Source organism: Pogonomyrmex barbatus, unplaced genomic scaffold, assembly GCF_055798465.1.
Source record: "Pogonomyrmex barbatus isolate J1 unplaced genomic scaffold, ASM5579846v1 scaffold3, whole genome shotgun sequence".
NCBI lineage: Eukaryota > Metazoa > Arthropoda > Insecta > Hymenoptera > Formicidae > Pogonomyrmex > Pogonomyrmex barbatus.
In genome coordinates, this window is record NW_028297127.1 from 14,760,280 (window position 1) to 14,786,814 (window position 26,535).

Here is a 26,535-nt window from a genome sequence, read left to right on the forward strand (position 1 = left end):
TATGCATGTTCACCATGTGCCATGTGACGTGCATGCCACGGAATTACGATTCTCTCTCTCTCTCTCTCTCTCTCTCTCTCTTTCTCACTCTCATCCTCGTATTATGCAAATCCGTTGCGGCGAGCGCGATCACGGATCCTTTGGTCGAAGGATGCACTACAGCCGGGCGATGTCATGGCTTAGGACGATTCTGTATGAGCTACCACGAGGTCACTTCGGGGACGGCGTAAATCCCCGAATAGTGATTGGCAAGTTCCCGGCGACCCGTGGGATATATCATCAGGAACAGACGGTCACGACTTCAGCCCGAGAAATCCTTCGTGACTACTTATTGTGAATACCGATTTCTCGCGAGTCGTCTGCTTCTCCGTTTGCCAAAATTCGCGAATTTTGTATACTCAATGAAAGTTTTAATCAATTTAGAAATTGGGGCTATCTAGGAAAATTGAAAAAAATTACAGGAATTTAATTTTTATGAACATTCCTCTTATTCATTCTCTTTTATTTTATTTCCATTAAAACATATTTTTATTACGACGTGTAACAATTGATATATGATAAATTGAACCGTGCAACGGAATATATTAAAATATTTCATTTTTTTTCTTATTTTTTTAAGATTTTAGAAAGAAAAGGATTTTGTTTATTACAATTTATTTTGTTTATTTTGTTTATTAAAAATGCATTTAAATAATAAACTGTTAAAATGAATTATTTTGTAATGTAAAATTTTATGGAATAAAATTTCAATTAAAATGGTTATCATTGAAGCTATTCTCTTTAATATTTCTAAATATATTTAGCTCGCTTTGACTGTTATTCTTGCTCAATGTTTTGACAACAATAATGAGAGAAAGAAGGTTTTTACGTGCATGAGAATCTCGTGCGATCATCAGTTTATTGTTCTACGTGTGAGATTGTGGGAAGAAATATTGCGCTGGATAATGATATAATGCAACTGACAACCTTAGAAGAGCACGTGTGCACGTATAGTATAGTATATTTTCCACGTCAGGATAATTCAAACAGTTACAATGGTGCAGTGAGAGATTATCGAATAAGATAATTGAATTAGTATATCTGATTAATTGAACAATTAATTTAATATTGATGGCACATTCAATATTAAAGATGTTCCATTTTATTTATTATATATGTTACAATTGAAGCAAATTATATAATTCTTAATCTCTATTTGCATCATTTTACGTTATTTCACGGTTTACGCAAATTGTTTCTATTATCGTATGAATTGGTTAATTTGCCTTCGAATAGCGCTGGATGTACATCGGCGTAAAGCTCTGATCGATAAACTGACCAGCGACGATGCACATATCGCTGCTCCGGATTTATGCCATGAATAATTTGTGTAATCATATAATTAATTGGTCACGGCCATTAAGTACAAAATTCTAAGAAGTGTAATAAGTGTAATAAAAATAATACATGAGGCATACATAATATGGCTCGTGTCAATACGGCGTGTGTTAAATTACCACTTCCACGTATCGCAATGCATATCGTCCTGTCGCTGTTGAATACAGCAATAGATCAATACAGGTCGCAAAAATCGTTTATACGAACTGCGTTAATTTAATTAGTTCTGCAAATATGATAATTGCCACGCGCTGCTCGACATGTTAGATTCATTAACACGCTTGGAACATTAGTGTATGAATTTTCTCGTATTTCACACTAAATTTATCTTTTTAATTTTGATTTATATGCTTTTTCTCAATCAAATTTTTTTTCCACCGTTTTAAACGCAACAAATTCTGTATTTGACAGATGAAATTATATGTTTATAAATATGCATGTATACTATAAAATAAAAAATAAAACGTCATTGTGGCATACAGTATTTAAATAGTCAAAATATATAGAGCGGCGCAAAATGTCATTAGTTTTGGACCAAGTTATTTATTTTCAGAATTTTGAATATTACGATGAAAGTTTTATGACTGATAATAATTCAGATTTTTGTCAAAGAATTATTTGCTTAAAATTAATTAAAGAGATAAAATGAATTAATGAGATTCCATTCCAACAATTTATACTTTTAACGTTTAATCTGCTAAAATATTTTTACGTCTAGCGTGTAGTATAAACTTCATTAAGCCACTGTTAGTTTTTTACCAAAGAAATGTCAATTGCAAATTATAGCGAACGATCGCGTTATACAAGCGCTGGTAAATCGTACGATCGCGTAGAAAATTCGATTAGGTCAACGTCAAATCGAAAGGCAAACGACCGGGAATGATTTGTTGCACAAACGAGCCGCTCATTCGACGGTTCTATTAAAACTAGTGGAAATGCGCGGTCCGATAAACTTTAGAAGCAAGCAAAAATTCTCTGCCGGAGGTTTCAACCGATCAAATCGATAATCACCGGCACTGCATTGAAAGGCAAATTAATAGTCGACAGGGGATGAGATGTGCGCGATCGAGGGAAACGGGGCAACTATTAACCCCTTGCTTTCCATACTGGCAGTAGGTCGACAGTTACTTCCGCTTGTTTTTCTGTGTAATTGGATAGAACGATGGAACATGATGCATGCATAGAAGTCCGCATAAATCAGCGTACTAGTGAAAGAGAACGCGTCCTTTATGTTCCATTGTGTGTACGTAAATGTAAGTGTCTGTGATTTTAAGTGTCTGGATACGGTGAATGAATACGATTGTTATTGAAGCCGCATATCATCTTACGTAATAACATCTTAATTTATCAGTTTTTCTCTTGATTGTAATAACACCTTCTCTCTCTTTTAAATGTATGTCCTTTTACGAATATAATAACGAATAAAAAATAAAAAGAAGATGTAATTACATAGAAAGGAAAGATATAAAGAGGAAATCAAATTTTTCGCAACCTTGTGTCCGTTACTCGCGCGAGGGTTGCGCTTTTGGCCGCGGGTCACGTGGAGGCGAGGAAGTGGAGCAAGTAGTGCAGGCGCACGGGTGGTCAGACTTTTTCGCGCGAGGATCACCCTCGCCCTCTCGTTCGCTCGTTCGCGCTAGCGTTTACGTTGGCGCTATCCGCGAGCGAGCGAGCGAGCAGGCGAACAGGCCGCGATCGGAGGCGGGTACGCGCGGTCGTGGCATTCCCCTCTCCGTTTCGTCGAACACGTCGAGTGGGGACGACGCAGGCGCGCAACATCCTCTTCGACCCCCGCCGTTCGAGTACCAACATTCCCCGCCGCCGCCGCCGCCGCCGCCACTGCCACCGTCACCGCCGCCGCCGCCGATGCTGCCGCCACCGCCGCTGCTGCCGCTGCCGCCGTCGCATGCCCCTCTCCCCCCAACCCCCCTTCCCCCCGCCCCGCGCCGAGAGCGCAGTGTCGCGTCGAACCTCTCGCAGAGCGCGTCGCACGTCCGAGTACCGGCCGCCGCCCGTCATCAGTAGTCGCCGTACCGCGCAGCCACGTAACCTCTCACCTTCTCCTTAGTTTTTAGTAGTCGGTAGTGTGAGGAGAGTGCGGGGGGAGAGAGAGAGCGAGAGAGAAGGAGAAAGTAATTGACCAAGGGAAGAGTAATATCGAAGTCAAAAAAGAGCTAGCGAGAGGTCGACAGCCTTTTTCCCTCGTATACTCTATTAAGTCGTCGTCGTCGTCGTCATCATCGTCCTCGTATTCGTCCTCCTCGTTGTTGTCATCGTCATCCTTGCCGCCCTGTCGTTGTCGTCATCGTTGTCATCGTCGTCATCCGGCGCGATACAAGCGCGGGTATATCTTGACCCTCAGCCCCGTTTCGCGTCAACCTTTTTCGCCGTCAATAATCGCGCTCTCGTCCTAGTGCCGCGCGATTATCAGTCGAACGTGTCGCCCTTCGTAATCACAGAGGTGGCCCGGAAGGTAGATAGAGCGCGAGGGAGAGGAAGGAAGATCGAAGGAGCGTAATCGGGAGCGAGAGGAAGCTCCTCGGAGGAAAAACACGTAGCTGAAACACCGGCACAACTGAAGCAAGTTCCGAGGAAAGTCTCGCGCGTGTCGTGACATCATTTCCTTTATACGTCACGAGCTTTGCCGCGACGACGCTCGCCGCTGCCGTCGGCGACGAGATTACCGTCGCGCGCATCGACGAGGACACAGTCCGTGATCGCAGCAGCGGTAGCAACAGCAGCAGCATCATTATTATCCAAAACACCAGACAGCACCACTTCTCCGGACGCGAGCAAACTCGCCGAGCGCCGTCGCTTCCACCCCGGGCACGCGAGAGCCTCGCGACGACGACGACAACGAGTAATCGTGCGCCGCGCGCTGTTATGGAGTCCCAGAATCAGGAGATCGTAGCGAGCGGCTCGCCCGCCGAGGTGCCCAACGATCCAGGGTACGAAGAAACAGAGCGAACAAAGGGAGGGAGGTTGTCACCATGTCCACCACGTGAACGGCAGCCTTCGCGTTTACAACTCCCGGGCAATCCCGAAACTACATCGACCATCAACGATCGACCACACGAGAGAGAACGGGTAGAGAGGGAGGGTAGAGAGAAAGAGAGAGAATGCGAGCGAGAGAAAGAGAGCGGGTGTAAGAGAAGATGTATGCATGGCTGAATGCGTGGAGAGTGTGAAAGGAGAGAAATAGAGGGTGGGGGACGACGGGCGGGAAAATGGAGCGCTTTCGTTCTCAGTGCGATGCCGCGCAGCGATCGCTCGTCCTTGGAAAAAGCTTGTGTTTCTGTTATCCTGCTCCCGTGACAGTGTTTCGGTTTAACGTCGGTCGTTTCCCGAAACGGATGGATCGCGTATCCATGGCTAAGATTTTCGAACCGAGACCGATTCGACGCTCATCGCGACGACGATGCCGTCGTGGATCACGCGATACGCATGGTGTTTATGTTTGCCGCGTGAATATGCGTACTTCTCCTCGGACCGGTGGCGCCTTCTTTCAGCGTTTGGTATACCCCCGCGTCGACGGGAACGGATGGGAATGCGGGGGTGGGAGAGTGTCTGGATGAATGGAAAGAAGAAGGGAGGGAGAGGAGATGCCGCCACCTTCGAATCTGCCCGTCAGCCGGCATACTTCACGGGGGTTCGCGCGAAAGAACGCGAAATACTGGGAATACCACACGTGAAGACACCACGCTTTGCCCGATGGCCACGTGGTGGACCACCGACTCTTCCGGACGAAATCACGCGTGGTCTTGTCACGTGATTGCCTGAAAACGAAGCGGGACCGATACTCCGCATGAGCAATGTGCAGTGTTCTTCAGTTGAATGAAATTTCAGGATTTTTCTCGCGATCAATAGCTGGATTGGTTAATCTCAAATATATTTGATGATTTGTTTGAAATTTGGTGAAGAACGCGATAGTTTCGTTCAGCTTCGGTTGTGATTAATAAACTGATTCCTCTTTGGTTATTTGAAAAAAAAAAAAAAAAAAAAAAAAAGATAGTGAGATATCTTTAATCGGTTCTATTCGTTAGATCGTTCAGCTCGACGTTCATCTAATGATATATCTGTATCATTTAGGGTAATATGTGATAGTTTGTACAATTTTGGTTGTGATTAACAAGCTGATTAGACCACATCTGATTATGACGATTGTGAAAAAGCAAACAACAACCGATTTGTATTAGGTCGCACTGTGATCGATACGATGCTCATCCGATAATGCCCATAATGCTCGGAAAACGTGATGGTTTCGCTTAGTTTCGTTTGTGATTGATAAATTAATCAAATTATGTTACTGTTATTAATACAAGATACCAAATCAATTAATATTTGTTAGATTGCTCTCCCTGTTCGACTTAAATGTTCATTCAACGGCGTTTGACAATATGATTGAACTATTAATAATTATATTCATGTTTATGAGTAGTAAACTGATTATAAATTCGAATATTTTTCTTCAAAAATCTCATCTGTGGTTATATGCTCTTTTTACATAAGAAGAAATTGTAAATTTTGGATTTCTCGCAGTATTTTGCTATCGCATATTTCATTATTATTAATTTTGTTTCTTGATATTGAACGTAGTAATATTTGTTCATGTTCTTCTGGGTTTCTGATCAAGAGACATTCAGAAATGTATTTGTAAGAAATTTTAAATATATATTACTAAATATATATTAAATTTACTAAACATTCTGACTCCTTTAAATAATATTTCTTTGATAATTTAACCACGTCTTTAACATGATTTGTTGGATAAATTAAAAAGTAGGTAATATATTTAGATGCAATTTAATTATTTAATTAAATTAATATTCGGAGTATTTGAAAAATAATTTTAAAGTAAATTTTATTTGGAAAAGAAAATCATTAAAATCTTAATTTAGAGGAAAAATTGGAACATGACAGTTTTGGTATCTGTTTCTTTTTTGTTTTGTATAGATAAATATAGATGAATAAATATAACCGCGATTTAATTTAATGTTTGGAGAATCTTTTTCCAAACCTTTTTGACATATCTGATACTTTAAATAGTATTCAATAATAAAATATCGATATACCGATTGTATATTGTATTATTGTATCTGTGTCAGTAGACAAATGAATCATGAATGAAACTTTTTTGAACGAAATTGCATAACAAATCTATATTTATTTATTGATATTTCGCAATATTATCTTTCTTTAAGAAGACACTATTTTCCATTGGAGAATTTAAATGTTAAGTGATATTGACATTGATGATAAGTGATATTGAGAATATGTAATTCCCAATTGTTGAGATTATCTGTAAGAAGCGATTTCAGATTTAACTCTCGCGATGATCGCGAGCTAGGAAACGATAACCCACTTTGATTCTTCCAATTGGGAAGCTCTAGATGGATAGGCGGATAGAGGTAGAGATGCAGAGAGAGAGAGAGAGAGAGAGAGAGAAGGCGGGAGAAGTGGCGGCAGAAGGGGCGAACGTGCGTGGGAGGAAGATAGCTATATCGTGGCTCGGAAAATCGATGTTCAAATGCGCCACCACGTGATTACGTCCACCAAGCAGGAGCGTTATCTCACTGTGTAATAATGCGAAGCGCGATTATTTGCGACGACGATGATGAAGAGCGAGCAGTAGTGGGGAGATCTCACTTCATCCGTGTGGTGGAGGGGGGGGACGAGAGATCATGAATGAAAAGAATGGGAGGTCGTTTCCTTATCGACGCACGCTGACGGATACTTAAGCCGGCTAATTAATGACGCGTACGTGGATCGATTATGGTCACTGCCGGCCAGTGTGCAAAGCGCAATTCGCTTCCTGCGAGAGACTGGCGATTACAGCCGCTGGCGGTCTTCTAGATCGGCCGGTTTATTCGCGGAACGATATTCTCGGTATCGCACTTATCCTATCTAAAAAGCTTAGGTGTCGTCTTTTTTTTTTTATCACTTAACGACCTTGATAACGAGAGGTCTCCATCTAGAACTCTTTATAATGTTGGAGTTGTCGTAAAGTCGTTAGCAAACGTACGCCGTTCACTCGATGTGTAGATAGTCAACAATCACGTGGATCGTTCATCGATCTGTAAGGCAGATAACACGCAGATTTTCCACCTTGAAATAGTGATCGATAGGCGTTACGTGTTCGTGCAAGACTATTCCTCGATGGGGAAGTTCCGAGTGTAATTAATGTTATCGTACAAGTTTCCGTAATTTTTGTATTTTTGCCTAATTCAAAGATGTAAAAACTTAAATTATGAAACTTCTCGAAGAGATCTAAAGAGAATCTCAACTTGGTTTTTTTTACTACAATGCATAAAGTATCGAAGTAATGAGTCATTAAATATGCTCTTTAGCGAACAGGCTGAATTTCCCATCTATAATATATATCGCTTACATTCAATTGCATGCGTTATGTACACTTGTTATCTTTTTGTTAATTTGTATTGATAGTAGATTTCGAAAGATAAGATATAAATTGCGCGGTTTCCTCCGGCGGTGCAAATTCAAAATTGACGGGATCTCCCAATGCGTGGATAAAAAATAACAAATTGATTAATTGATCGATCGGGGTCAATCATGTGCGCAGGTGAATCGATGTGTGAAATTGCGTGCAAAGAAAAGAGGGATGTGAAACATACGGAAGGTGCCGGTCCGAGAAGAATACGCGTAACTCGCGTTCCATCCGCGATCGGAAGATCCAGTTTTCGGGCCGCGTCGCGACCGAAACGTGTTTGCAAAAAATAAAAGAAGACGGGTGTTGTTCGATTGTTGATGTGTGGTGACACCTGCCGCTGAGGGCGGGAGACTGCGCAGGGGGTTGCAAAATAGTACCGGAAGTTACCCTCTGCCGGCAGTCTCCCCGCGTCCGCTTCCTCTTCCGCCAACAACCCGCGACTGGACGGCGAGCCTGATGGAATCGTCTTTCTTTTCTAGGAAAATGTTCATCGGCGGCCTATCTTGGCAGACTAGTCCAGGTATGTGGGAAAAGCACGTAATAGCGTAATCGAGTCGCATTGACAATTATTCGCGATGGATGCTAACCGCTCGGGAACGAATCCCGTTTGCGCGACCACCCAGTCTGAGCATTGCGGATATTATCTCCTTCCGCGCATCTTCACGGTTATTATTTGCTGATTTACGTATCGCGACACGCGTATCTCTCTCAAGTTGCTGGACATCTTTAAGGAGTTATCATTATCAAGAACTTGAAAAATGGCTTTTTTTTATAAGGAAAAAACGTCATTATTAACGGGGATCTAACTAACGGGCACTTCGAATTGAATTCTTCTTTAAAAGAAATTTGATGTCATCATGTGTCATGCATTTTACTTTAATTGTTAAATGTTTTATGTTAATCGATAATGTTAAAACTGATAAAACTTTTATTGAAATAAAAATCGTATTTTATATTAATCAAATTAATTATAAAACACAGTATATATTTTAATGTTTTTTTTTTATGTGAGGCAAAAAATTTCTCGCGAGGTACTTTTTTGAAAAAATTATTCAACACACTTTATTGTGGAAAGCAAATAAACAGAATTGGTGTCATTTGTAACAGGAAATTCTGAGAAATTGTAACATACGTCAGCTGCGGTGAGTTTCGACAGAGATTTAAAAATTGTCACGACTGACTGTTTTATAGTTTGACACGTTCCTTTATTCCGTAGCGGAAAATATTGTCGAAAAATGTCATTTATAAAAAGTTGGAAAGTATGTTTTCTAAAACTTCGGGAAATATTAAATTTTTGTATTTTGTACTGTTTTACAACTTGACATATTTCCTTATCGTATGACGGAGAATGTTACTATACATCATCTCTGAAAAGTACCTTTTTACGTAAGAGGAAAAATATCATACATGAAAAATGGTGGAACTTAATGCCAAGTTCCGCGCGTTGTATAATGTCACCTATATTTTTATAAATTTACACAATGTTGTGTAAAAGCTAAAAGATTACCTCTGTTAGCACATATTTGTGTGATCTCAAACAATGATATATAAAAATCTTATTATCTACGGCTTTATATTTTTTTGCATAAAGCACTCATGTGCAAAGCATTTGTTACAGAAATGTCTCTTTGACACTAAAGAAACGGGATGTGACTAACGAGAAAACTCGAACTAAATTCTACCTTGCATAAGATGCATAAGATATAACAAACAATAAAACATTATGTAAAAAAACTATGAAAATTGATTAATTTAATTTTAATATAATGATATATCAAAATTACTATAATATTTGAAACAATAATTGTTTGTATTACTTTTTTACATTTTTTTCGTTGTCACTCAAAGAAAATAACTTGACAACTTACATTCAGGATGTCGAAGAAATGACAGTGATAAAAATTATGAGGGAAACCGGAATTCCGGCGGATTTAAATTTCCTCCTTCTGTTTTCTAACGTGTGATAAATAATGATACATCGTGTAATGATACCTCGGAGAGGAAGCTCATTACGAAATGGAAGAAAAAAGATGCTAGGATACGCGCGACCACGTGTTTTATAAAACACTTATGACGGTCATGTAGATATTTGCGACTTTTTCACGACATTTAATCAGATCAGCTGGAAGATGATTGCGCGCTCGTGTGCTAATCTTATTTACCTTGTATTCACCGTGCTTTATATTCATTGAAAGTGTTTCCTAATATCTTGGCAATTTATTGTGTCATATTGACATTCAATATTTTATACATATGCATATTACAGAGCTTTATCGGATTAGAATATTAACCTAAAAAAACAATTAATTGATAATAAATATGTATTCGTAATAATGATATTTTGATATATGTATATATAAGATATAATTATTGTTAAAATTATATCAAAGTATTGTCATTGTTATAGTATTATTATTTTAAATGATAAACAGTAATATTATATTATTATTATATTATTATTTATTTAATTCTCTATGTTTGAAAAATGTAATTATTATATTATAGAAACTTAGGTGTACAGTAATACACGATTTTTTTTCGAGAGATACGTGTTGTTCGTTTTCGTACCGTTTCGACGATTCTTTAGCAACGAGTTCTTTCCAAGGAGAGCTTCCTGCTTGAAAGAATACGAGTAGCGAACTCATTAGCGTTATTTGCCGTTGTTGCGTAAGTCGTGCCTCTCCATCTCGCTCGTTTCTCGCCATCTTGCTTGTTCCTTACTCCGCTTTCCGCGGTGCAATTCGCTCTTTCTCCGCAAGCCATTTACGAATAACTTTTATAAACTTTGCAGGCGCGCAGGACGCTAGTATACGTAACTTTTCAAGCGAAACGTGGGGTCCGCGAAACCCCATGTTAGGCGTTGTAAGACGATAAAAGCTGCCGGTCTAACATGAATCAGCAGATCAACTTTCGTTTAATTTACACTCTTGCCGTCATGTTTTGAAAAGGTTACTATGGTATACTAAGGTATACTAAATTACATGAAAATGAGGTCAGTAACCAAGGTTCTCTCGCCAGATTTTACTTCTTATAGAGCAAAATGGAGCTAGAGAAGCTCGTGTTTCGTTTTCAAAGTTACTTACATTGAATAAGTTGCTTGTGTATTATATATATTCATGAAGTTTGTAAATTATCTTAAACGGATAATTACATTCTACGTAATTGGAAGACGCGGGCTTCACGGTTTAGGTCTCTGTCTTTATACTTCTCTCTCTTTTGTATTAAATATCTCGTCCATCCCTTTCTGGAATCGAGGCCAATCGAGCTAAGCACATTAGTTGCCTTGTTCTCACCTCGTTGCCCTTTGTATGTCATCTTGAGACACATTGATACACGATTTATATTAAATATTACATCTTATACATACATATATAATATACATATAACTTTCTTAATTAATGCACTTTGTCCGTCACGTTACAATAATTTTATCCGTTCACTATGAGTTTTTCGTGATTCTCTCTTAATAGCGATTTTCATTATAATTATTACGTATGCAATAGATCATCGTTTCGTAATAATTATGTGAACATTTTCAAACTTTTCGAAAGTAACAACATAAACGATAAGAGAGATAAATATCTTTCAGTGATATTGAACAATTATTTCACATATATGAAACTTTAATAAATCACGATCTCTCTCGATGTATTCGTGAGAAACATGATACATAATAAAAGAAAGTGTACATATTAAAAATTTGCATGGTAGTTTTTTTATTCTGAATCGTCAATATAATATCCGGTTCAGAAAAACCAATAGCCGCTGGAATAATATTTTTCTTGGTATGTTTGATACCGTGACTCGACTGCATACGACTGATATTATCTGATGCGAATAATTGTCGTCAAATTGTTGCGGCATTGAACGCAAATTATCTTTATGAAATATACCAATAATGATAATTGTGTTAATCAGTTAATATTTCTATTCATACAATTTTGTGTCTGATTAATTTATCTTAGATCGTGAAAAAAATTTTTATATATTTATTCGAGATTGTGTTTATATTCTTTTTTACGCAATAGATCCTAATTTGCAAATAATTTTTTAAATAATTAAGATATTCTCTTATTGTAAAATGCAATTTTTTGTTTACATAATTCTTTTCTCAATATGATTGATTTCAAGTCCTTAAATTAACAGATATTCAGTCATAGGATAAATAAATCGAAGAATAATATCGCGATTAATTAATTATATAGTGTAAATGCCTGACTGTTTATCAGAATAATTTAACCACTTACGCATAACATTCGTATATTTGTCTTATCGTATCAGTTAAAAATTGATTAAAATTAAGAGTCAAATATCGTATAAATTTTGATTGAAAAATATGCGGCTTAGTATGAACGTGCTCCCTAACGAGCGTTACATCTTCGGCGATCTAAACGTCAAACTGACGCTTTGGGACCGGTCCAGAGGTGTGGAAATAATGTACACACTAGCTTACAAGCACGTGTCAGTTTACGCCTGATTTTCGTCACTCTCACCGAGAATTAACGAGGTTTATAGCAACTGCACTAACTGAGAAAACTGTGGCTCAGATACAAACAGGTTTCTCCATGCAAAGCAATTCATGATATCGTTAATTTATGGAAACTTTTAGCTATTTGATTAAAAAATATAAATAATACATATACAAAGAACGCGCACTTATCGCATTAATTTTTTTTATTACATGTTTTTTTTATTAAATATAAAATTCAGATTAATTTGTGTTGCAACTACGTATATGTCTACATCGTTAATAAATTATCGTGTGATATAAAGAAAATTACTTAATTATCTTCCATATTTAATTGATCATATATACTTCGAAGAAAGTAAGAAATAAAACATGTATTTTTACACAACTTGTAAGTTTTATATCTGCGATGACAGTTACGTACATATATAAAAGATATTATTATTTATTAGATTTTATTTTTTATTATATATAAAAGATATAAAAACTGTCAAAATGCATGATCTTCGTATTGATAACTACATAACACGATGTAAGCAAAATGAGAAAAACCAATCAGCAACGTGGAAAAAACAATAAAAATTAAATCTCTTACACAGCTTTTTTAAAAGTGGAAACGATTGAAAATCTGTGGATTCTAGCCAATTAAATTCCAAAAAAATATATAAATAACAAAATTTCACTATTCATTTGATTTTAAATGGATTTTGTAGTATCACAATTTTTAGAGGATTGGATAGTAAAAACATTAAGAATACATTTAGATTAATGATCAAGTAAAAATATTCTTTATATATTCAAAGGGTTTCGTATAAGCGTATGAAAATGTATAGAGTGCTTTTCTTTAGCTATTTCTTTCATAATTTATTTACGTTATTATAACGCATTGCAATTGATATAATAAAATTTAAGCTCTACTTGTAATACCTTTAATAAGTTTTTATCGAACAATTTTTTTTGAATGAAAAATAAAGATGATGAATATAAAGTTAGAGGTCAGTATCGATCATTTTGTTTTTTTGCGATTCACGATAATGGTATGCCAAACAAGAGCAAGCAGACTATCGACTTTCGTAGCAAATCGATTGCAAAGTGCGGACGAGCGAAACCTCTGACGTTTCCCTGTCGTCATCGTCGTTGTCTTCTTTGTCGTCATCATTGTTGTCATGGTTGTTTTCATTTTCTTCGTTGTCGTCGTCGTCGTCGTCGTCGTTGTGGTTGCTTCCTCTGCTACCGTCCGTTTCATCGTCGTCGTCGTCGTCGTCGTTGTTGTCGTTGTCGTCGTCGTGGTGTCTGATGCAATCGAGCTCAACAGACTCTACTCTCGACTCTCTCGCTATTTTTAAACGTAATTGCACCCGGCCGTTTTAATGGGCGACCAGGCATAGTGACGGAGATAGAGCCACGAGTCGACATGGAGAAATAACGGCAAAAATTCGCCGACAAATTTCACTGAGCACGTTAACCCACGAACGAATGAGAAGACATTAAATTTAACCACTGCTCGTGGAAATAATCTTTTAAGATACAAAGTCTTGATCAATCTTTTGATGATTAAGAATATACATTTGATGCTGAGAGATATGTATATATATATTTTTTACGTGGAATTTCTGCAAAGAATTATATATATTATTATTGAAGAAGATGCTCGTTTGCGAGACCGCAGTTTCAAAAACTTGCTTTGAAACACTCCCGTATGATTCGTAAGCACCGTTTTTTTCGGTATCCCGAGATGACTGGATTAATTTTTAATTATCGTGAATTATGCATTTTGCGATAAGATCATAATAACAAAGTTCGTCACGCGCCGCTTCGCGTGCGCGAGCTTAATGTGGAGCGAAACGAGACGTCGGTCGATTAGTCACAGAACCAACGTCGTCATCCCTAAACAACGCCAATTAGTACCACTCTAGAGCGGATTATAAATAGTACGTTAGGTAGGTCTGGGTTGAATTGGACGAGCTTTAAGTTGCGTATTAACGCGGATGACGCATTTCATATGGATGTGTGTCTCCCCATCGACGTATTTTTAGGCTAATTTCGACAAGTACGTAATAACTCAATTGCACCGACAATACTGAACGTTTAACCGAATTAATGCTCAAGCAAAATTAGAATTCGCAAATGAATGAAAATGTGAGGAAAATCTAAAATATTCTTTATCACATTTCACTCGTAATTTATTTACGTTATTGCGCGAAGCACGTTTGGTATAACGGAATTTAAAATTTGTTTATAATAAGTTTTTAAGTTTTTATTAGCCGATTCGATACAATTATATCCAATGAAGTTACATATAATACATTAGATTTGATTGCATTAGATTGAATTATTTATATTATCTATTTTTGCGTTTTATAAATATTGAATAATTTTATATCGTAGCAGAAGTACGTTTAAATTGCACGACAGTTATCAACAACTGTGAGTGTGAAGTTTCATCGTTCTGTATAACTGGGAAATTCAAAATATCGATGAACAAAATAAATATTCTCTCTTTTATTTTTCTGAAATATTAACGCAAGTCGTAGTTTATTTTGGTCAGGAGCACGAGTATAAACGTTATTTCTGCTATATTTTACCAAAACGCGCAAACCGATGTAGTATGGCAAATTTCGGTTGGTGCAACGTGCATTCGTGAACGAATACGTGAACTGTCGCGGAAATATTATTTGTAGATGGACGTCGTTTACAATTTAGCAGGTGCTTTAATAAATATTTTTCGCCTCGCGGCAGTTTATCGTTACGTTTCTACCATTGCTCTTATTGGCAGATGCTTTTTCATAAAGGTTGTACATTGATGATACAAGTATAGATCTGAATAGAATATATAATTTTTTATATAGGGCAACAGCATATTATTTTAAAATTTGATGTAGTTTTTGACGATTATGATACGTGCAATAGAATAGATAACTTTTGTTTAATCTTATCCTTTCTCTCGAAAAAAAAAATAAATAAAGATATATATCGTATTTTATATTCTTCTTGTAATACAGTTTTATGTCAATTATTTTTATCAAACTATTCTCTACTTTCTCACGGAAGAAGGGGATTAAAATTTAGTTAGCAAAAAAGATCACTAATTTGTTCGAAAGTTTTCAAGACGATAATCTAACACGAACTCGAAATTTTGGTATTTGAATATTCGAGGATATAAAATAGGATTTGAATAATTTAGAAATTTCTAAGATTTTATTTTCTAACGCGTTCAAATTTAATATTTTCTAAATCGTCGACACCTCGACGGCGCGAAACAAGTGTTCCGCTTAATTCGGCTCTTAGGGCAGTGATCGAGAGAAACGACGGTAATTCCTGGGACGGTAATTCCTGTATATCCTGCAACAGTTTCGCACATAGAAGGAAGTTCGGAGGGAATGGACGGATCGGCGGCGACGGTGGAACGTGGTTTTGAATATGTATGCACTGGCAGTCGTTCGCACGGTCGACGAACACACTCTTATCCGCGAGCATCTCGTTTTGCCGGCTCGCAGATCTCGAACAAGAGGCGCCTTGTGCCGATACGCGTACGTTAGGAAGAATCTCTCATAACAGTCGGTGCCTCTTTCGTTATCGGGCAAACCGTCGTCACGACCGCGATTCTTTTTTTCCCCTCCCGCTCATTCCCCCCCCCCCTCCCCCACCCTTCTCAGTCTTGCGTCGACGAGAGATAAGCCAAAGTTAGTCAGAGATAAAAAAAAAGAGAGGTGTTACATGTAATGCCGGAAATTGCGAAAAAATACTGAAATTATCGAGATATGCGCGTTACACTGGGTGCTTTCCATTTAGTGACACAAGTCGACACGAGTATCATTTTATTCTTGTTAATCATCGAAAGCCAAGAAAGGTAGAACGATACTTGTGTCGACTTGTGTCACTAAATGGAAAGCACTCTCACAGATAGTGATTTATTATACATCGATCACATGTCACATGTGTTAAAAAAGATGGCCGATCGGATTTGATAAAATACGGCAACGGAGTGGGAATACCTCGGCCTTCAAAATGATGCTTCGTGTTTATTGATACAAAGTGTCGCATAGTTGGCTTCGCGGATAGGGATGATTAATTGTTGTTGAATATGTATAATGTGTAATGTATAATGCGGCGTATGTGGCCAGAGTGCGGCGTAAATATATTTACGCCATGTGCTTCTCGCGGAGTTGACAAGTTATAAGCGCCTGAAAGAGACACGCACGAATGTTGGTCGCTGCAAATATAAGTATTAATTCAGCGATTTAATTATTGTTCGTAAACAGTACTGTATTAAGCAATTGTCAATGATTTTATCGAAGTGTAACACGTGCATAATTAGAATATTCTTTTTATCTTATATTAATATAGATTTTTCGTCTACGCTGACTTTTGATATTTTGCTCTTTAAATAAGATGACGATATGAATGATCGTCACGTGCTGCGAACAAAAGATAGGATATTATTTGCTTTTTTTTATAATTTGAATTTATATGTTGATATGATATTACTTGAATTTTCCTTTCACCTTTAAATAGAACGAATTCCTCTTTATAACTAACGATCAGCGATATAGGAAAAATAGGACGAGTCGCAGACTTGATCTGTGTTACAATTTATGATATCAATTCTTTGATTTGTTATCGGCTGTTTCGATCGAACACGGAAAATGGAATTTCAGAAGAGAAATAGCTTTGGGTAAAAGATGTGTCAGATGTGAACCTTGAAAAGAAACTAACGTTCGGAATATCCGAATATAAATTGTTAAAAAATAATAATTCCGTTTTTTTTAAAAATTCTGATTTTTAATTTTCATAATTTATTATTGTAATTTAATCGATACGGACTTTTTAATTCTCAATATAATGTTCTCTCTAATTTTATTATTATTATAAATTTGTTGACTCGATTCACTTTCTCTCACATTTAACGCCTTTCGTGCTGGAATTAATGTAACGCACCGTGGAGTGCATCGCGCGCACCGTTTGAATTACATTGCTACTGATGTCGCTCAATAATGCCGTGATTTATCTCAAATAGCTCGTGATAATCTTCACAGTTGATATTTACAACACTTTCGCGTTTCGCGAAATTGAAACGCTTGCATTCAAGGTACACCGTTATTGCTTCGCACGCTCCAATTCGCTGTAGTGCCTCTACCGAGTGCATCGAGCGTTTAAGCTGCATTACGATTTGTCCGACGTTACTTAGCGCAATCGCGATTTCTCTCGGATTGCACGTGGCGATTTTTACGATGCTTTCGTTTCTCGAAACAGAAACGCTTGTATTCGAGATATTTCACTCGCATAGACCGTGTTTCTGTTATGTTAACGCTGGAAGCATCCGACAGCTGGCGGCTATTAACAGACTATAATCTCTTAAACAAAAGTTGTCTTTTTCTCATCGATACCAAAAGAAAGTTTTTTTTTTTTCCCCTCCCCCATAAATTTGCATCCGTACATTCTTATTCGCGAGTTTATAAAAGTGCGATACGCGTAAGAAGGAAGAGCGAGGATCGGAGGAACGTGTTACTTTGCATCGGCGATAAAGAGAGGACTCGGCGACGCGGATTCTCACATTGGAAATTATACCGCTGCAGTTTTCCGTAACGGCTACTAATAATAGTAGCGGCCACTTCGCCTATAATAGAACACGAGGGTTATTACCTTCGACATTTCCGTTTTGCGATACCGTAGCGTTTACATATAACAGCTGCAGCCAATGCCTCACATGCTCCGGATCGCAGCGGAATCCGTCCGCGACGACGGACGCGGAGTAGTGCATCGCGGAGTGCATCCAGCGCATCGTTTCCCATCGCGCCTCTCTCGTCCTCCCGCCATCCCGCTGGCGGTCGTTCGCGCCAGATGCTTCGTCGTTTTCTCCTGTCGGACGCACGTGCTGCTCGTATCGTTTGTTCGGGCACCGGCCGTCGGAGACTGTGCAAGGTGGAGCCGAGTGAGAACGGGAGGGAGGGAGGGATCGGCCGCGGGACGGGACAGGACAGGACGGGACGGGACGCGAGAGAGGTTCGCGTTGATGCGAGCATAAATGTTTACGCTACGTGTCGCTCGATAACGTTCGTTATCGGCAGTCTTTGAGTCCCGTGTTTCGCGCAGTTCGCCGAGAGAGTTTCCGGATGCGTTTAACTCGCACCGCGGGGATGCGAGCGGATCGCCGTTCGCTTGAAACGACTGCCGCCGCCGCCGCCGCCGCCGCCGCCGCTGCCACGCGCGACGTGAATCTCGAGATCGCGCTAAAATAGAATCGCGACCGCGACGGTTCTCACTCGATTTCGATCGGCACGTCGCGTGCTTTAACTCTTTGATATCTCGGGGAAGTTCAGAAAGGCCGAAATTTCTCTCGAGGGAAATGTAATATAAATAAATGGAATTGTCGTAATGAATTAATCTGTTGAATTGGTTTTGATTTGATTTTAAATATGAGGAGGGAAATTTTCCGAAGATAAATTATATGAATTATATAATTATATAATATATTAATAAAATCGTTGAGATTCATTATATCATTGAAACTTTTATACATTTATTGCACATTTATTGTCGTAATTGATGCTAGTCAGATTATTATTGACATCGTAAAAAAAGTTGTTGCGTAGATATTTTTATTTTTAAACTTAAAATTGGATTTTTTATTTTTCGCTTTATTTAAAATGATTTGAGAATTATTTAGAGTTTTTTTATTTACTAGATAATTTAATTTTATATTTTGCATAATTTTACATTATTTAAGTTTTATCTTTAACGGTTAGTATTTTCAAAATTTTAAAAGAATATAATAATAAACAATACAATATAAAGCTATAATTATATTTGATAAATTGATTTTTATCATCACTCATTTCTTTAAATTTCTTGATAAATTGCTCGTATTCGGACAATTCCAAATAACATTATTACGTGTATGACAAGCAACGAAAGCTAAGAAACAGAATTAAAATTCATGTCGTGTATCGTATCTGCTAAGAGATTTCATTAAATTACTCAGCAACGATAAGAAATAACATTAATCAGCAATAACGAGAGTATCACCTAAAAACGAGATAGTACATAATCTTAGCTGTAAATAAATAATTTTCTTTGAGCAATTATATTTTCTTGTCACTCGTTTTCCTTTTAATAAATCTTATCTTCTTGTTTCAAGGAATCGTTACTTCATAAATATGACTTGTTTTATTATTCGATTGCAACTATAGATATCGCTGCGAATATCAATTGCTCTTTACATATATTTTAATGCAGTCTTCAATTTAGTATCTGAATTACGCGTGTAGTTAAATTTTATTGGAAAAAAATAAAGTTCTGACAATTTTATTTAATAGAAGGGGGAAGATATAGCAGTTTACAGTTGTGGCAGAGTTGTGTAAAAATAAAAAAAAAAAACGTCATTGGCGAACACGTGAAACGGGGAGCAACGTGTGCAGGAGCGCGGGTGGCTGCGCATCGCAAGGATTTCCTGTACGGCATCGGAGCGCTATAGTTTCCAACAATGGCAGTCATATTGCCCTGCCCCGCGTTTCCTCCCCCCGTCTCGCGTTTGTCCCTTCCCCACCGCGCTCCGAATTCATTCAACGTTTCCAATTAAGGGGTTAGCCCACTTTGCGTCGGCAGTGAGGTGTGACTTTGCACCGCGGATGCGCGCCGTTCTCGCACGTTCTAAAACTTCAGTCGACCGAAACGCTCATCATTAAAGCTGCGCGATTACACGCGTTTTGACGCGAGCAAAGGCTTGCCGTGCAGATACGAGAAAGTGAGATTCTTGCGATCCAAGAGGCAGCCAAGAGTCCTGCAAATCTTAATTTCTTAAGAAGATTTCTTTCATTCGCATGTAAAAATTTAGAATTTGATTTCTACCAATCGTATTGATTGGATTCTATCGCATCCGTATAGAGTTTAGACAACAATATTTAAACTGTATCGATCTAGACATTTTATAACTTTGAGATTTTAGAATTCTAAATCCTCGGAATTGTTGGATATTTGATATTTAATTTCTATGAATCTATACACACGTACATAGATATATCCACACAAGACACATATGGTTTTAAAGGAATTTTAGGTATTATGATTTTTTTAATCTTCAAATTCTTTTATTTTAAAACACTTGTAATCTTTACTTTTTCGAAGCCTTCAGTTTCCTTAGATTTTAAATTCAACGATATTTTACACGCGCAATCATTCAGTTTTACTTTTACTTCACTTTTATAGTATATTCGTAGGATGTATGTATCAATCTACATTGAGATGTCTCTTTGGTACAGACGGTTATAATTACACATAATCAATGTATGTATGTATATCGATATAATCGTCATACGTACGTTGTGTAAATCTGATTTGTTCGCATTACATAACGATTTGATTTGCTAAAGTGAAGGCTTGTTCACGTGGATTAGAGGCGGTTGCATGCTCTAATCAGCTGGCGATTAACTACCTAACCATTCATCATTCCACGTACTGTATCGTTAACATTAATCAGTATTTATCTCTCTTGTGCTAATAATTCGTGCTATATGTGGCTGTGCGTCAAAATTGTACGCTGCGGATCGCTTTTCAAAGCGATGTTTTATCTGCGGTGGCCTGCGGCACACTGGGGAATGAAACCTAGTATCATGTATAATAAAATGTTTATTTAAATGTTCATTTATGTATACATCACAGATGGATATTAAAAGTGATATATTTATCTACATATATGCATATGTTATTTCTATAATTTACCATGTAACAATTTAATATTCCAGTGATTAATTAGAAATCGCGAAAATTTTAATATGAAAATGTTGATATCGCAATAGTTTTTAAGCTGAAAGTTTTAGCTATAAATAATAAAAGTTAAATTATAACTCACAAGGATTCGTAACTGCGCTTTCACATATATAGATCTATTATTGATTTTCATAACTCAGATGATATTGATTTTTCAATATCTGTTGATTTTATCTTTTTTTTTTCCTGTTTCCTGTTGTTTTATCGAAATATGTATTTTGTACGATTTATTCGAAATAGAAATAAAAGTCATAGAGACTGGAAATTATGATTTATCATATTTATGCTATCAGTGAGTATTTATTTTAAAAAATGCAGTGCTTAGATATAAATACGTCTAGCTTTATTTTTATTTTAGCACATAGTACTTCGAATTTTTTCGATTTAAATGTGATATATTTATTATATTTTTGGTCACAAATAATCGAACAATATATGTAATAGTATGAAAAATTCGAGATGAGAATTCAAGTAATAGAAAAATGTGATATGATGACTGTTCATTGAGAATTAATTTCATACAATGAATATTCGGCATGAATGTATATTGTAAAATATTAAAATATTTCGAGGAAATTGGCACATAGCCTCAGGGTTTGTTATTGCGGGTGTAGTATTATGGTGTGCGATGGGTGTTTACGCAAGGTCGCCGCGCTATCATTTACCTACCATTTACCGACCTGGGCAAGTAGCATTATGTGCCTCTCTGGTGTGTGTGTGTGTGTGTGTGTGTGTGTGTGTGTGTGTGTGTGTGTGTGTGTGTGTGTGTGTGTGTGTGTGTGTGTGTGTGTGTGTGTGTGTGTGTGTGTGGTGTGTATGTGTGTGTGTGTGTGGTGTGTGTGTGTGTGTGTGTGTGTGTGTGTGTGTGTGTGTGTGTGTGTGTGTGTGTGTGTGTGTGTGTGTGTGTGTGTGTGTGTGTGTGTGAAGCTAGTATATTATTTCGTGAAAACTCATTAACTATATTGAGAATTTTGTTTTTATTTAAATAATAAACATTAAATAATATTTGTCATCAGAATTTTTTATCAAACATTTCAATAAATTTAGAATTATTTTACAATACAGTAAAATTACTTATAATTAATTAGCATCTTATATATGTTCGAAGAAAGCTTTCTTCAGGCAATAAATATTATTTAAAAAAATGTTTATTGCCAAAATTTTTTTTAAGACACGTAGAACTATAAATTTGTTGAAATCTAACAATAAAAATTAGAAGAATTCGCAAAACAAAATGAGATGCCGCGTGAATTTAACATTATAGTTTATTCTAGAGCAATTTTGTGCTTTAATACCTACAATTATTTATTTAAGTTATATAGAACTTTTGAACTATTAAAATTGAAGCTAGATAGTTTCTCGATAGTTAATAAGTTTCCACGAAATGATATGTCAGCCTTACACACACAGCGTTCTATAATTGCTTTATTTTTGCTTTATTTTTAATATTTAATTATAGAAAACGATCGTGATCGCCAACCGCGATTATCTTCTATAATTAAGAATTAATAATTATCAATTAAATGAAAAAGTAGAATTATTTAACTCTCATTCCGATCACTTGATTTATCGGTGATCTTTCCTGAGAAAAAATAAAAAGTGATTTGGACAAATTTTTCGAATTTGCGAGCAAGACGACGAAAATTCGTGAAATTTCCTCGACGGCTTATACAGTGATTGCGAAAAATATCGAAACCCAGAGATTCTACTGCAATGGGAGCGACATGGTGCGCGTAAGCTTATCGAGATCATCCGAAATGAGCTATTGTCAGCACGTGGTTAACCGTGACTATCTAAATTAGAATCGGTGTTGACGACACGTCGGCCTCCCTCGTAACCGGCGCGTCGGCCAACTTTTACGTCGTCTTTTACGCCCGTGCTTTTTACGTGAAAAATCTCGATGAAGGAGAGGGGCAAAGATGAATTTACACGCGGTTCATCTCTTGACGATCAGTCGGAATGAAACATACGAAGCGAGCGTTACATAAAGCTTCTATGCGTTTTAAATGCGTTATCTAGAGCTTGAGGATAATCGCCTTCTCATAAAGACCTATAAAACATTTTTTAACAATGATTTCGTAGTCTTATTACATATTCTCTATTAATAATTTATTAATTTAATCATTTGTCTCTTATTTCAAAACAATTATTTATTTTAATTCTAGATAATCATTCAATGATCGGGGGAGAGATTCGAGGATAGCTTCTTTCATTATTGATCGCGAATTTTCTTCGCTATCAGAATTATTTTTATATGTTTGAACAGTCTACGTATAGTTCAATTTTTGTTTTCTTTTAGATAATTTCATGATTTAAAATTCTAATAATATTACCCAAAATGGGTCGTATGAGCTCGCTTTAAGTCATCCTGCTCGCGAGAGCCTTCCGTAACACGATAAAAAGCGGTCGGATGTAGATAGAGGTGGGTAAGGCGATAGGTTTTTACGCTGACTCGTCGCTGACACGAAGTGGCTTGGGTTACGTTGCGGTGGTAAAGATGATCGTCGAGAAGGAAGAACATGCTTTGAACGCTTGGAAAATGTCATGGAGCGAACGTGATGCATTTCGAATGTGAATCATCTTTAGCTCATAGAGCCAAGCATATGTCAAATGTCGGACTGGTATTTATTGTATTTTTAATAGAATTTTCAAGTCATCTGTCATAATAAAACTATCTTATGGTTCCAATATCCAATTCTAATGATAGAAATTGACTTTCCGTTGTTAAACAAATTTATTCTGTTTCTTCTTTTTCGGTATATATAAAGTAAAGATACAATTTTATTCTACTTTTTATAATCAACTCCATATTATTCACACCGAGAAATTTAATTTTATTCCTGTATTATTAAAATCTTCTCATTTGCGAGAATTAAATTAAATCAGAAAATATTATAAAAATATATGTTATAAAAAGAAGAACATCTCTTAAGATAAAACATGCAGTTTAGATATTTCTACATTATTATCTATTTTTAATTTTAATACAACACTTTTATCAGTTTTACAAACAATAAAATTCTGTTTTTTTTTTTTTTTTTTTTATAACGACTAAGTTAATGTATTTTATATATAAATTGAATGTGATAAATTACATTGAATGTGACAAATTACTTGATGACAATAATGATGGAAAAAAAGAAAAATAAAATAAAGATTTTTATTTATATTTTATATGTAACATCTCTGTACACCCGTAACGTGTGTGTGTGTGTAAAGGGGTTAATAGGAAAATATGGGAAAGTTACAGATAGTGGAAAATATAGAGAAATTGTAGAATATAGTGAGGAGAGAAAAGTTCTCTCTTACTTGGCACGGTATCACTTTACCCAGTTTAACATTTCAACATGTGAATGCACCATCCCGTGTATATAACTGCGAACAGTAACATCTTATGTCCCCGATACGTTCCGGGATTTATAACGATCGATTACGAATGTTTAGTCGTAAGTTGCCAGTCTCGAAAGTGGCGCGTAGTATACGGAAGTCTTTTTAACCATTCTTTAACCATCATAGCCGCCGTATTGTTTCTCATAATGCAGATTACTAGTGGAAGAACAAGGAGAGAATATAGAAACAAATATTCACTAATTATATTGAGAGAATTATTTTCTTATAATATTTTTATAATAATATTATAATAATATTTATAATAATATTTGTAGGTATCTCTCGAAAAATAAATCATTAATATGAAGAATAACCTTCTTATATTTTAAATTGATGGAAACGTTTGTTAATTATGCCGAATCAATTAGTACGCGGCTTATTTTACGCAAATCAGATTTTTATTTTTATGTACATACATGTTAAAGAGCAATAGAATACGTGAACTTTACAAGGCTATTGATATATCGGACAAAGTTAATTTCAATTCTTAAAATTCTCCACAAAAAGATAACATTATCGCAAATAACTCGATAAACTGTTATAGCATATTTTTATATCGAAAAAACGATATTTTTTTCACTTAATATCCTTAGGCATCTGCAATGTCTGATTATCATGGCGTAAATTGAAGAATCGTTTATCAGAAAGATGTGCGGCGAATATTAAAGAAGTTGCGAGATAAGCATTACGAGATTTTGTCGCATGTTTTCCGCTTTTATCGCAGCCGATAGATAGGAATATTTCTCAACGAAATCATTCCCTCTGCTGTGGTTATGTACTATAGGCTAGGTCAGGCTCTCTCTCTCTCTCTCTCTCTCTCTCTCTCTCTCTCTCTCCAGATAGGGCGCTATAAGCACAGACACGTGCACGTGTGCACGCATACACGAGCGGATAGACCACCCCGTATGCCGTATCGAACCAGTTAGACGAACAACGGTTACTTCTTAATGGACTCACCATGCTCGTCCATTACCTAGCGTGACACGCTTGTATCCCTCTCCCCCATGCATGCACACGCACGCATCCTGCACAGTTATGGGGCGTACATGACACCATCGTCACGCGGCTGTAACTACCTGTGAGCTCTCGCGATGACAAACGCGATCCTTTTCGCGACACGCGCCTCTAACGCGAGAAAATCGGCGGAAACAACGAGTCGCTTTAATTCCTCTCAGTCTTGTCATTCCTCTCCGTTCCACCGTTTTTATCATTAAAATACATCGCTACGATTTCGAATTGTATTTGTTAATATGAAAGTTTATACTATCAGATGTAGCGAATTTTTTATTATTTTTATAATCATAGTCCGATTATTTAGATTTTATCATTTTTGCATTGTTATGCAAATTTAAATCAATAATGTTGATAAATTTTATAAATATTGTTTTTTTTCTTTTTTTTTGAAAGTAGGATATCAATATCTTGGCTTTAAAAACTTTGCATGTTGTTAAAATTAAAATCTAAATTCAATTATTACTAGAACTTTTATAGCAAACATATTAGAGCTACACTGATGATTATTTAGCATGTTGTGATAAATTCATTTGTTATATGCGATAAAAATGTATTATATTAGGCTTCTGTTACTATATTTTACGATTGTACTCTCGGCCAAGTTCCTCTGAAAGAATGCCATTTTGTGGCGTTTACATAATTCGGCACGAAGCTCGACGTGCGTACGGAATCCGTCACGCGGCTCTCGCAAATTTGCGGCTGACCACGTGGGCGGCTGATATTTTCGGGCGCTTTCATGAACCACAGAGCAGAAATTTATGCGAACCACTGGGAATCGCGTTTGCCGAAGCGTGAGAGAAAGTGGAAGGAATACGACAACTTTAATCCTCGGTCATTAATGCGGCTTCCACGACGCAGCTTGCGCGATCCATTTTACACACCATATTAGAAAGCGAAGCGGTATTTTCAAGGAATATTCTTTCGTATTCCTTTTTCGGAGTTTCTGTATCTCGTAAAGCTAGACTTCTTTGCGAGTAAAGCGAGTAAATTTTGAGGTATCCCTCTGTACGAAGATATTGTTCGAAAAGTAAATAAATCCGTTGAATTGAGCTCTAAAAATAATTTGGTTAAT

At 36.8% G+C, this 26,535-nt stretch overlaps 1 protein-coding gene across 5 annotated transcripts in view; it reads left to right on the plus strand.

Annotated features, from left to right (window-relative positions):
* Nucleotides 1–3,332: 3,332 nt before the first annotated feature.
* Rbp6 (RNA-binding protein 6) overlaps nt 3,333–26,535 on the plus strand; it is a 596,225-nt gene continuing 573,022 nt past the window's right edge. For 2 of the 5 annotated variants that reach the window (XM_025218444.2, XM_011639884.2), the window contains exons 1-2: nt 3,333–4,325; nt 8,305–8,345. In XM_025218444.2, coding sequence (XP_025074229.1) covers nt 4,261–4,325; nt 8,305–8,345 — 106 coding nt within the window. In that variant the 5' untranslated portion in view covers nt 3,333–4,260. Of the gene's footprint in view, nt 4,465–8,304; nt 8,346–26,535 lie in introns of all 5 variants that reach the window. The other 3 variants (XM_089079353.1, XM_011639885.2, XM_089079354.1) reach the window with 3 other exon arrangements.